The sequence below is a fragment of the Castor canadensis genome, chromosome 10 (genome assembly GCF_047511655.1).
Source record: "Castor canadensis chromosome 10, mCasCan1.hap1v2, whole genome shotgun sequence".
NCBI lineage: Eukaryota > Metazoa > Chordata > Mammalia > Rodentia > Castoridae > Castor > Castor canadensis.
This window is the reverse complement of record NC_133395.1, coordinates 111008527-111021863: the sequence shown is the minus strand read 5'-3', so window position 1 is coordinate 111021863 and position 13337 is coordinate 111008527. Positions and strand designations below refer to the sequence as shown.

General features: G+C 37.6%; 1 protein-coding gene across 2 annotated transcripts in view; it reads right to left on the bottom strand.

Moving 5' to 3' along the window:
* Positions 1–13337, bottom strand: part of Hacl1 (2-hydroxyacyl-CoA lyase 1) — a 39758-nt gene that overhangs the window by 11933 nt on the left and 14488 nt on the right. The window contains exons 9-14 of one of the 2 annotated variants that reach the window (XM_020176976.2): positions 11819–11954; positions 7824–7929; positions 5909–5992; positions 4929–5030; positions 2596–2750; positions 1922–2080 (exon numbers count right to left, since the gene is read on the bottom strand). In XM_020176976.2, coding sequence (XP_020032565.1) covers positions 1922–2080; positions 2596–2750; positions 4929–5030; positions 5909–5992; positions 7824–7929; positions 11819–11954 — 742 coding nt within the window. The remainder of the gene's footprint in view (positions 1–1921; positions 2081–2595; positions 2751–4928; positions 5031–5908; positions 5993–7823; positions 7930–11818; positions 11955–13337) is intronic. The other variant, XM_020176978.2, reaches the window with a different exon arrangement.

Here is a 13337-nt window from a genome sequence, read left to right as displayed (position 1 = left end):
ATAGCCAGGTATGATGGCACATGCTTGACATCCCAGCTACAGCGAGAAGTATAAAATAGAAGGATCCGTATGATACTATCTCCAAAATAATCAGAGCAAAAAGGGCTAGAGGAATGGCTCAAGTGCTAGAGTGCCCGATTAGCAAGCACAAGGCTCTGAGTTCAAACTCCAGTACAGCCAAAAGAAAAGACTGTTCAATCATCAACAGAAACACCAAGGAGTGGTAGGAAGCAAGCAGGATTAGGAGGTTGGTAGTCCTATTTCTACTGTTATTTATTAATAAAAACTTACTGAGTTTTTCTGAATCTTGATTTTCACAGATGCATGATAATAAAAAAAAAAACACTTCCCCTGTTGGCTAAAGATATTGAACAGTTTTTCATGTTATTTATTGGCCATTTGTACTTCTTCATTTGAAAAGTGTCTATTCAGTTCACTTTTCCATTTATTGATTATATTATTTGCTATTTTGGTGTTCAGATAATTTTTTGAGTTCTTTATATTTTCTGGATCTTAATCACATCTATGTACCATTTAATATATGCCAATAAAAATCTATTTTGCCTGAAATCCAAAAAAGAAAATAAAAGGAAAAAATGTTTTAAAGTAAAACACCTTCTCTACTTAATACCCTCTGAAGCACCACTTCTATATGGTTCCCAGGAATGCTGTTTAAGAAATACCATTCTATTTATTGAGCTCATCACAGTCAATCAGCCCTTGCTAGATGCTATGAGAGATACAAGGTAACCAGCAAACTCAATGTGTGTTCAAACCACTGCACCTATAATCACAAATTCCTAAATCAATAGGAGTAAAAAAGCAGCTAACAATGTCCTAAATAGTATAACAAAGAGAACAACAAAAAGAATGCAGGTTTTATTTTCTACATATGTCATTTCCAAGGGCAGGTGGTAAAGATAAAACTAAAGTACACACTGTTAAAAAACAGGTTTGTGATAACTATTTGCACACCATGCCAAAAGAGAATTGCTACTCTCTAGAAGGCTGACTTCCCCAAAAGTCATCTTTTTAGTATATATCACTTGGTTGTTAATACAACCATTGTAAAATGCAGTATTTTCTCTTTATATTGAAAGTTTTATACACCAAAGCTTTTAAAGACCCAAAACATGACATAAAAAAGACCTAGGGGGCTGGCAGAGTGGCTCAAGTGGTAGAGCACCTGCCTAGCATGCGTGAGGCCCTGAGTTCAAACTCCAGTACTGCCAAAAAAAAAAAAAAGAAAAAGAAAAAGAAAAAGAAAAGATCTACTAAGGACCCTAAGAATAAAATGGTTTTACTACAGTTTAAATATAGCTGGGCAGAAAAGCCTCATACTTCTACAGTAAAAGCCACAACTCATGAGTTTCTTCATGAACCCTCATAACTACAAATATAATCTGAATGGCTCATATTCACTGAGCATCACCTAAAAATTTACCTTGATTATCTCATTTGGTCTTCAAAACCACTCTAGCAGGCAAGAACTATTCCTATTCTTATTATAGAGGAGAGGAGGTCGAGGCTTTGATAGGTGACAAGTTTAAAAAAACCACTTGGCTCTGACATGGTGAAACCAGTGTTTTAACCTGGGCTAACTGTTGCAGAGGCCATGCTCTTAACCACCAAGCTTCTCCATCTCCCCACAGAAAGCTTCTTTTAGGCCAAACATCTTTTCTCAGTGACCTCAAAACTACTCCCTATAGTTTTGCAGGTTTTTAGTATGCAGTGAGTTGGCCATAACCACATTGTCCTAGAACAGAAAGACCCTGGGTCACTGACACTAAGATCCTCCGAACACAGCAGAGTGCTATGCACAGGTCACCTGGTACATGTTGAGCACTTGGAAATTATGTCAGTCGAGTGGGTCCTTCACATTTAGGAGAATGAAATGATCTGATTCCAGATTCTGTTTTACCTGCAGATGGTTTCCACCTCCATGCCAGAAAACCCAAAAGCACTGTCTCCTTCCACACAGATGACTCGTTGCCCAGGGTTTCTATCTTTAGCCACTAGAGCAGCTGCAATAGCAAATCCCAAACCAACTCCCATTGTTCCAAAAGTACCAGCATCAAGCCTGTTGGGGAACAAAGCTAAAATAAAACACACTCTGGGGCAAGTCACAGGGTGGGGTTGGCACAAATCTTCTTATATTTACATGGTTCATGGAAAAATAAAGAAATAAAAAAATTTCCTTAACATAAAATCTTTAGACTGTAAGGAACTAATTTGTCAAGAATAAGCAGTATGAGAGGAAAAAGTCACTGATGGATTGCTTGGAGGACTGTAAATATATATTTAGACATTGAGTATATAAATTATCACATGAAACCAAGGACACAGTAAGCATACAAAGTCAACAAAACTTCACCTAAGAATATTTACGTACTGAACATGTATATGTATAGTGCTTTTTTTTTAATAGTTTATTCATTTATTCATATGTGTATACATTGTTTGGGCCATCTCTTCCCCCTGCTCCCTGCCCTCTTCCCCCACACCAAGTTCTTAAATGCTTTCTTAGTCTGCATTACTGTAGTTTCAAATTAAACATATTGTAACTACTAATAGTTTCTTTCATGGAAGCCTTACCTATGACGAGGGAGGTAGTTTTGAAGCACAGTGCGTCCAATGTCCATCGTATTTGCTCCTTCGCTCACTATGAAACAGTCTTTGGGCAGCTGCTCTTGAATGTGGTAGAACACTGTATAATAGTTCATAGGCAGGGACTTTTGGGAAGCTAATTCCTAAGCAGGAGAGGGGAATATGCTCTAAATTAGATCGGGATGCAATGAAAATAAGCAAGTCAATAAGCTACTATAAACTTTTTTAGGAACAGTCAGGCAAGAACTGTAAGCTACAAGGTTCCCAAATGGCTGTATCATGGCTGCTCTTTGACCTGTGGACAATCCTAGAGATGTATTATGAAAAATGTATCCCACAGTCCCAGTTTGGGACACATTCAAATAAGGTGGGGAATATCTCTTTGTCCTGGAGATCCATGATGAACACTAGCAGATGAGACTCTGAAAAGGCCCAATCTAAAAATAACTGGAAAGCACTGGGTTAAACAAGCTAAACAATTTTGAGTAATCTTTAAAAGAAATTCTGCCTTAGAAAAAGCATCTGAAATATGATCCTAAGTTTAAAATTAAAATGATAGGATTACAAAAGACAATCTGAAAATCTGGTTCTTGCTCCCACACTGTAAAGGAGATATGCTACATCCAATATTTTATATGAGATCAGGTATATTCAAGACTACATTCACTATTTTAAAGAGTCCCTGAGTGGAAAATAGCAAGGTAAAACCTTGTACAGGCATGTGCCTTCTAGAGCTGAGAGAAAGTTACTTGGGACTTTAACAGTTCCACCACTACCTCTTCACCTTTGCTACTCTGCTCTTCTGGAGATTAAGATAAACAAAGCAAAAGAAAAGAAGCAATTTTTTCTTAACTTTAGTTTAGTTTGAACTCAGGGCTTTGCACTTGTCCTTCTATCTTAAACTAAAAGATTCTTAAGGAAAGGAAGGGATTACTCATGTCATGATACAATTCAGAAAACAGAACTAAGACTGGCCCTTGGTAGTAGAAATAGTCACTGATTAAAATTTCAATGTAAGACAGACAGAATCAGGTCAAATCAAGACTACTGACATATTGGGGAACAAAATGAGCATAACTCAAATGTTGTATTTGCTAACACATGATCCTATTAGTAAGAAACACTAGGTTTCTTTGTCCATTAATAAGAACAAAGAAAACTGCACCAGCTGAACCAAGACCCAAAGGAATACAAAAAACTACCTATCCAGCAATCAAAGAGAATGCACTACATACATAAAGACTTCAAAGAGAAACTACCAAATACTGCAGAAGCAACTCATTTTGGTGCTAATGATTTCAAAAATCACTAACTTCCAAAGCTTTCACTACCAAGTAAGGTCACAAGTGAAGATAAGAAGGCCACAGAAGAACTTCCAGCAGAGACACAAAGTTAAATGAAAAGAAAGCTACATGTTGGATCAAATTTTAAATTCTTTTTTCTTGTTGTTATTGTTTTTTGATGGTACTATGGCTTGAACTCAGGACCCTGTGCTTGCTACACAGCTGGCTCTAACATTGAGTCACGCTCCTCCAGACCTTTTCTGCAGTTATTTTTCAGGTAGGGTCTCAAGTTTTTGCTCAGGACTGGCCTCAGACTGTGATCTTCCTACCTATCCCTCCCACATAGCTGGAATCACAGGTGTGTGCCACTATGCCTAGCTTATTGATTGAGGTGGTGGCTCCTAAACTTTCTGTCCAAGTTGACCTCGAACCACAATCCTCCTGATCTCTACCTACCAAGTAGCTGGGATTATAGCTGTGAGCCACAATGCCTGGACAAATTTTAAATTTTGATGAAAGTGTACCTATACGCTCACCTCCCTTGAAGGACATGTATAATCATTTAGAACCTTAAATGCTGGAGCATTTAATGATGATCTAACTGTGATGTTCTGTGCCAAAGTCAATCTGAGGCCAATGACTCACAGCCATCCACATCTGCTACTACAACTTTCTGCCCCATGTAAGGCTGCCCTCTTTCTACTACTTCACTGTAACTCATAAGCTGCAATCGTTCTGATGCCCAGCTTCACAAAGACTTCAGGTCTTCATCAAGGTTAAGTACCATATCTACTATAATATACATGCAGACTTTTTCTTAACGACTTAACAGGTTAGAACTTTGCTACCATTTTTTATTTTTGTATAATAAGGTTTCTGAGAGTTGTTAACCACCAGTACCCTTTTTTGAGCCTGTCATTTTTATCGCATGATCTTATGAAGTATGGTATTTCCTAGGAAGTGTATGTCAGATTATGGCAGAACACGGTGATCCATCAAAGCTGAAGTGTTCTTGACTTTCAGTGGGTTCCACATCACCTGGGATGCAGCTTCGTTAATCTTCATCTTTGCCCTTAGCGTCTTCCACCACTTGCTCTCAGAAGGATACTGCCATGGTTTTTTATCAAACTGTTCTAGAAGCTAAAAAATTAAAAATGTTTTATTTCCCTTTTGACAGTAAAACTTAAATCACATTAATATAAATATTTCCTTTTCTTCTAGGTGGTACAGGGGAGTTTGACCTCAGGACTTTGCACTGGTTAGGCAGGTGCTCTGCCACTTGAGTCATGCCTCTAGCCCTTTTCGCTTTTAGGTCACTTTTGGAGAAGGCTTGCACTTTTTGCCTAGGCCAGCCTTGGAACATGATCCTCCTATCTATGCATCCTGTGTAGCTGAGATTACAGATCTGTATGACCATGCCTGACTTGTTTTGTTGAGATGGGGGGGTCTCCCTAACTTTTGCCTTGAACCATAATTCTTCTGATTTCTGCCTCCCCTGTCACTGAAAAATCTCTTCTTGAGGAAGCCATAATGCACTGAGCACAAGTGGCTCATGCCTGTAATTCTAGCTATTCAGGAGGCAGAGATCAGAAAGCAATCAAGGGTCAAGGTAAGCCTAAGGCAAAATATTCATGAGGCCCCATCTCAATCAACAGCTAGGCAAAGTGGTGTGTACCTGTCATTCCAGCTCTGCAGGAGGCTGAGATTGGGAGGAATGTGGTTCCAGGACAACGTGGGCAAAAAGTTTGTGAGACCCAATCTCAACAGAAAAAGCTGGGCATGGTGATACGTGCCTGTCATCCCAGCTACAATGGGAAGCATAAATAGGAGAATCGCAGTCCAGGCCAGCCTGGGTAAAAAGTGAGACCCTACCTCCAAAATAACCAGAGCAAGATGTAGAGTATCTGCCTAGCAAGCATGAAGACCTGAGTTCAAACCCCAGTACTAAAAAAAAAAAACCCCAAAACAAAACAAAAAACTCTAGCCACATAAACTAAAAACCAAGCAAAAGTTCTTACCTGTTTAGTAACAGCATTTATGTCTCCTAGCAAAGTCACAGCAGGCCTTACATTATTCCCCAATTCCTCTGCACAGATATCAACCTAAAAAAAGAGAAAAGGCTGAAGAATACACCATTTACTCTTATTCTTTTTTTTTAAGTCTTTTGAGACAGGGTCCTGTTACGTAGCCCAGGTTAGCCTTGAACTTGTGATCCTCCTGCCTCTGTCCCCCAAGTACTGGGTTTACACGCATGAACCACCATACCTAGCTATGTTTATTTTAAAAACTCTTCAGGAAGTCAATTAAGGCTGAATAAATGAACTATGTATATATAACAAAGAAGATCTGATATTTTAAAAAGATCCTTAATAAAAGTAAAAATCTATAGAATCCATGAGTATCATAGCTAGTACAGAGAACTTCATCATCTTCCCTCATTTTAAAATCTACACTATAAAACTTTAGTATTGTCCCATTACACTCATAGGAATTCACTTAACCTACTCAGTTATAGTTTTGAATCTAATCAATAATAAGGTTCTACTGAATTACATTTGGAATTTCTATCTAGAGCAAGGGTTCTCATATTCAAACATATATCAGAATCACCAAGTGGGCCTGTTAAACCATAGAATCAGAGTCTACCTCAGAGTTTATGATTTCAGTAGGTCAGGGATGCTAATTCCGGTGGTCCAAGGACCAAATGTGAGATCCACTCCTAGAGAATGGCATGTTATTTAACATTTGCTCCTAAGTTCCATTTGTGGATGGCCATGGAGAAGTGAAGATGACTTGCAAGGAGGAATAATGCAGCTACCCCAAAGAGTTTACATTTTAGACAGTACTCAAGAGAAGCAGTCAGGAGGTGGTAGCATCTTTCAGGTACAAACCATAATCTCACTTGTTTATATTTTTTAATGGCCCCACATAGAAAAAGGACTATTAGAAGTTGACTCCTCAAGAAGTAAATGGAAGGCTGGCAGAGAGGCTCAAGTGGTAAAGCCCCTGTCTAGCAAGCATGCAGGCCCCAAGTTCAAGCCCCGGTATTGCAAAAAAAAAAAAAAAAAAAGAAAACTGGCTGAGTACAGGTGGCTCATACATGTAATCCTAGCTACTCCAGAGGCAGAGATCCGGAGGATCACAGTTTTTGAAGCCAGCCCCAGGCAAATAGTTCATGAGACCCTATCTCAAAAATACCTGACATACACACACACACACACACACACACACACACACACACACACAAAAGGGTTGGCAGAATGGCTCAAGTGGTGAAGCGCCTACCTCGCAAGTGTGAAGTCCTGGGTTCAAACACCAGTACCACCAACAGAAGTAAATGGTAAATTTGGAGAAAACAGTAATTGCCGCTGAGTCATTAAACATCAAGGGGAATGGGCCAATCCATGAAGGGCAAAAACAGGGTTACATGCTGCAAGGTAGGTAGCACTTTCCCCAGTAGGTAAGCTGGCTTATAAGCAGGGTCATAATAACACAAGAGTCATCAAAAGAGAGGTGAGAGTATTTTCCAGACACTCTGTTTAATGGAACAGGTGAAAGAATAGTTTAGAGATTTCTAACCAAAGGATGAAAGGAGGTTTTACAACTAAAAGAAACATTCACTCCCTACTTAAACCTCTTTTCTCTATCTTTAAATATATTCAAACTGTGGAGAACAGGTAAATTATGCTTTTCAAACTATTTGAAAGTTGATTTTGAAAGGCTTTCTCGCTATAAGTAAAGTGGGTATTATGTTTTGTAGGCTTAAAGGCAACTTACTTTGGTACCTATAATTATGTTAGACAATTTATAAAATGTACTTTTGTAAAGAGAACAGACTCTTTACAAAAACCAAGAAGAAAACAGAGTTGAAAATAGCTGAGGGAGAGCAATGAAGCACAGACAGCTCTCATTTGAAATCTCTCTTCTGAGTACCTGAATAAACTTCACATCTGGCTGATATCTTGGAGGCAGTCCAAAATGTAAAATCCAGTTTAGTCTAGCACCAAATAACACAATCACGTCAGCAAATTGCAAAGCCCTATTAAAAAAAAAATCCTGATAAAACACAAAAAGTATATTGATATCTTTTATTTGACTTAACCTAAAATTAATTTGTAAAGTATTTCTAAAGTCTAAATAATTTGGAGCTTACATTAGACTTGCAAATGAGCTTCTAGGGTAAATTCAGTCTTTCAAACTAATTTTTTTTTTTTTTGAGATAGGGTCTTGTTTTTAGCACAGGCTGGCCAATCTCACAATCATTCTGTCTCAGCCTCCTAAAATCTGAGATTATAGGTATGTACCACTACACCTGGCCTAAGAAACCAGGCTGCAGATTACTAATTACAATTTCCAGTAACTTGATCATTTAAGTTTGGTCCTCTGCTTAATGAAAATTACAAGGAGCCTACAGATGGTGCAGTATTGTAAAGGCATCGCTCTATAGTTAGCAGGTGGCAGATATTATACTGGTATGACTTTTCACTGAGAATTTTTTACAAGTCTAAAGAAAGGAATGGTAAGAGGTCAAAGAACTCCCTCTCCTCAATGAAGCCTATGGACATACACACACTCTCAGTTCCCACTATCATCCTCTATTCTATTCCTTTCATTCAATTGTACTTGTCTCCTTCTAACATTCTTTATGAGTGATTTATTTAATATATCTATATTGGTTATGTTAGTATATTTTATATGCTGGTTGTTGACTAGTAATAGTATCAACACCTACTCTACCTCCATTGGAAAACAACCTTTAATAGGACAGGAAGATTTTAACTATTTTGCTTATTGAAGTATAACATGCACAATAAACATATACCAAGTGTATCTCTAATAGTTTTAGTTTTATTTATATGTCTTTATACTTCTAATTGGTATTAGATCCTGTTAAGTAAGTTACTCTAATATAACTTTTAATTTTTAAATGATATTTGCTTTGATATTATCTGATATTAACATAGCTGCCCCTGCTTTCTGTTTACCTCATGTATCTTTACTCAGTCTTATTAGTTATATCATCTTGTTTCAGAAATGGCTCTTATACTCAGCTTCTATTATTATTAATGTAATCTGAATGTTTCTGCCTTTTCCCAAACAGTTTATCATAATTGCCGTGGGTTTTGTTTGATTTTTACTTCTCACAATTTTGCTTTTTTGGATGATTCCCCTTTTTCCCTATATTTTGACATAAAGGATCTGTTTTATTGCTTTTGTTTTCATCAGTGATAAATGGGACTTTCACAAAAATTCAGTTATCAGTTCAAGCATGTACTCAAAAAATATCTTCATATATCGTAGCAATCCTAGGGAACCCAATTTAACAAACAGACAAAAATTACAAGTGGCAGGACAGGTTAACTTACTGATACTCTAAAATTCTTATGGTTACTAATTCAATTGTATATAGTCTCTTGCAATCTTTTTTTACACTATTAATGTCATTCACATTATCATCTTAAAATTTGGCTAGAATGAAGATAAATCTCAGTTCAAAAGTAAAGCAATGAAAAAACTTTAACAGTATAAGAACTGAAAAAAGAATTAATTTAGTTATAGGACAAAGTATACTAATATGAGTAGGAAGTAAAGGCATGATCTAGTAAAACAACACAGAATGAGCAACAGTTAAGCAGCAAACATGGTATTTTTTAAAACACTCAAAATTAATGTTATCCCATGTGTAAGAAAACAAAAGCACCAAATACATGATGGTGGTGAACTATGGAGAGGGAAGGCTGAAACAGGATTGAGAAAGATATATATGACTACAAATGAATCTGTAATTTTTTTGTTTTTTAAAAATAAACAAAATCCTTGCCAGGTAGAGTGGTGGCAGTACATACCTATAATCCCAGCACTTGGAAGGCTGAGACAAGAAGGTCAAGAGCTCAAGGCCATATGGAAATGTCACAATGAACCCCCCCTCTACAATTAATTTATGCTAATAAAAATGTGTTTTTTTAAAGAGTTCAAGGTCAGCCTGGGCTACACAGTGAGTCCCTATCTCTAATTAATTAATTTAATTAATTTTAAAAATGAAAAAAACCTTAAATCAATATAACACAAAGTTAATACATGATAAAGCTGAGTGGTAGTTACAGAAATGTTCAACCTAAGCCTCATATATAGTGAGACCTGATCATAAAATAGTTCTTGAGATCCCCATCTCCAAAATAACTAGAGCAAAAGGGCTAGAGGTGTGGCTCTCTAAGAGGTAGTGCCTGCTTTACAAGCACAAAGCCCCAACTTCAAATCCCAATTCCCCTGCCTCCCAAAAAAGACACACCTAAAGAGGAGGCTTCCAATGCCAGTCAAGCTTGGAAATAAACCCACTACAACTTAGCTCTCTTTATAACTGCCATAGAAAATTCTGAAAATAGGAAAAGCAACTACCTGAGTATTCTGAAAAGTAAACAACAGTAGGTGGACTGGCAGGGAAGTTAAAAGTTTGAAGAAGTGACCCATGTAAGTGCTGAGGCTTTGATTCAAAGGCTGCTCTTATTGTAAAACTGCAGGCATCAAGAACTTGGAAAGAAATCCCATCTTCTTAGCAAAAGGACCAGGAATGGAACCCTCTCTTACCCCAGAGAAATTCAGATTTTTTTTCTCTTTCTTCTCTAGCTCTGCTCTGAAGGCGGCCTTGTTGTGGTGGTTCCCAAGCAGCCAAAATTACAAGAGAAATGTCATCTTTCAGGCAAAAGGAAAAAAGAGCCTTCTTGTGATCTAAAGCGTATGAGTGCAGTTCTGCTGTTTTATTTTTCTTCTTCTTCAGCTTGCTCAGGTATGGCAGCTCCAGCCTTACACTACTGTAAGGCAGCAGCAAGGGCTAGGAAAAGGGATTCCTGAGAATCAGAGTGAAAGTGGGAGCCAGAGAGATAAAGAAATCCTTGATTCTGGGTATGAACCAGCATGTGTCTGGGCTTACCCTAAACTGGGCATGTGTAGGCAGACACACAGCAGCATAGCAAAGTCTGAAACATAACTGACCTTGGGACTGCTGTCCACAGTAAGAAAGAGAGAACTTGCTGTTTGACCCTAACCTAACCTAACCCAATTAAGTGACTTCCTGGTAGAACAAATAAACAAAAAAACTTGAACTTTCCACAGAGGATTTTAGTATGACTCAGAATCTCACAACATGATATTTAAAAACTCACAATGTAATCCAAAATTACGCAGTACAGAAAAATATGACTAATTCCCAAAAGAAAAGATAATAGGTAGGTGCTAATCTGAGATGCTCCTGATGTTGGAATTTCTAGAGACTTTAAAGCAGCTACTGTTACTATGCTCCACAAAATAAAGAAAAATATTCTTGAAATAAATGTAAAGATAAAAGTTCTTTGCAGGGAAGGGGGGTAATTGAAGAGACAAATGAACTAAAAAGAAATGATCAGATACTCAAGGACCTGTGGGTCAAAATAAAAAATGTGTAATATTTTTATCAGTGGAGTTCTAGTAGGAGGAGAAAGAGATTGCTGTAGAAAATTTTGGAGAAATACATGGCGAAAATTTTTCCAAATTTAGAGTGAAAGACATCAATTTACAGATTTCAAATTATTTGAGAACTCCAAATAGGATAAACTAAAGGAAAACCATGTCCAGATACATCATAACTATAAACTTCTAAAAACCAAGATAAAGAAAAATCTTCAAAGCATCCAGAGAAAAACAACATAGTACTATAGGAGAACGATGATTCAAATGACTGAAGATTCTTCACCTAAAACCATGGGGGCCAGAAAAACATCAATAACATATTTATGTGCTGCCAAGTCAAAAGAAAGAAAAAAGAGAAACCCAGATGTGCTGAAGAGTACATGATTCTTTCTGAATTTGCCTCTGGATTCATTACAGTCACATAATAATTTAAGTTAGCTTAAGATTGCCAAGCCACTGAATTTAAAATCTGGAATGCCACAGACCTGGATCTGGCCGCACCTACACAGTTTGGATGGTTGTCAGGGACAACACCCTTCCCCATAGGGGTGGGCAAAAATGGCAAATTACATTGCTCCATCAGTTTCCTGATACTCTCTTCTGCATGGGCATAAGCAGCACCTACAAGAAATGAAAATGTATTGGATGATTTAGTTAAGCTTAACACTGGGATTCTCAAAATACTTCATGTGGCCAGGCACCTGTAATCCTAGCTGCTTGGGAGGCTGAGATCAGGAGGACTGTGGTTTGAAGCCAGCTTGGGAAATAGTTCAAGAGACTCCATCTCCAAAATAACCAGAATAAAATGGGCTGGAAGTGTGGCTCAAGTGGTAGAGCACCTGCTTTGCAAGCCCTGAGTTCAAACCCCAGTACTCCCCCAAAAAAAATTTCATGTGAAATTGCTTTTATCTCTTAAACACTCTCCTTTTGCTTATCATATGGGCATAAACACAAAATAAACTGTGACTATGGTTTCTATCTTTGGTATTAAAAAGCTTAGGAGAGCAATGCTTTACTTTTCCCTCAATAATATTCTTAATTATTCTGAAGAAAGTCTACCCTATGTATGTTGCATCTCTTGCTGCTGCCACTTACCTGTTTTATGCTATGGTCCTACTGAACTATAGTAGACCCTTGTTATCCTGTGGGCATATGTTTCCAAGGAGATCCCCTGAGGAAAACCCACGCATGCTCAGGATGCAGAGTTCAGGGCTATACCATGGATGTTGTATTCATTTTTTCCACAATGCCACCCAACTTCCCCTAAAGACAAGCTGCCTTTCTACAAATCTAAAATTTTCACTTCATCACTTCAGTTAAGCACATTTACTTTTACGTTGCTTTTGGAAGGCCTATGTTCACAAAATTAAGGACAGAGAAACACTCAGAGATCATATGACAATTTAAACACAACTGATCATAATATAGGACTGACAGTTCCACATCCACTGAGCTACATAATGAGTGTGGAGGAATTAAAAATTTGTTTTTTAAATTTCTTATGATTTTTTAACCATGTTTGGTCAAAACTGTAATAAATCCACAAATAAGACAGGTTTACTGTATTACCCACAATTCGCTGAGCATTCTGTCTTCACTGGAGACCCAGGTGGACAGGGAAGAACTCTGCTCTGAAAGAGAAAGCGTCCCTCTGCCTTCACACACTTCTCTCTTATCTCCAGCAAACCTGTTCTGCGTGTACGCCAGCCTAGGGCATGTAAGTTTCTAAAGCTGTGCCGATCTTTCTACAGGCTCACAATCCTTTAAGAGGCCATATACCACTCGTTTATACAACTATTTGCCCATGGAATGATACATCATCTTTAATGACACTGGAAACAACGTACCGTTTAAATCATTCTATTTCTAATGTCACCAAGGCCACTATTATTTTTAGCTATTGAATTTTATACTCTTTTTTCAGGGTTAGTAAAGTATTATCCATTTTTTGAACTTCTCTACAGAATCCTAGTAAATAGTACAGTCTACTTTTAGACTTAATAT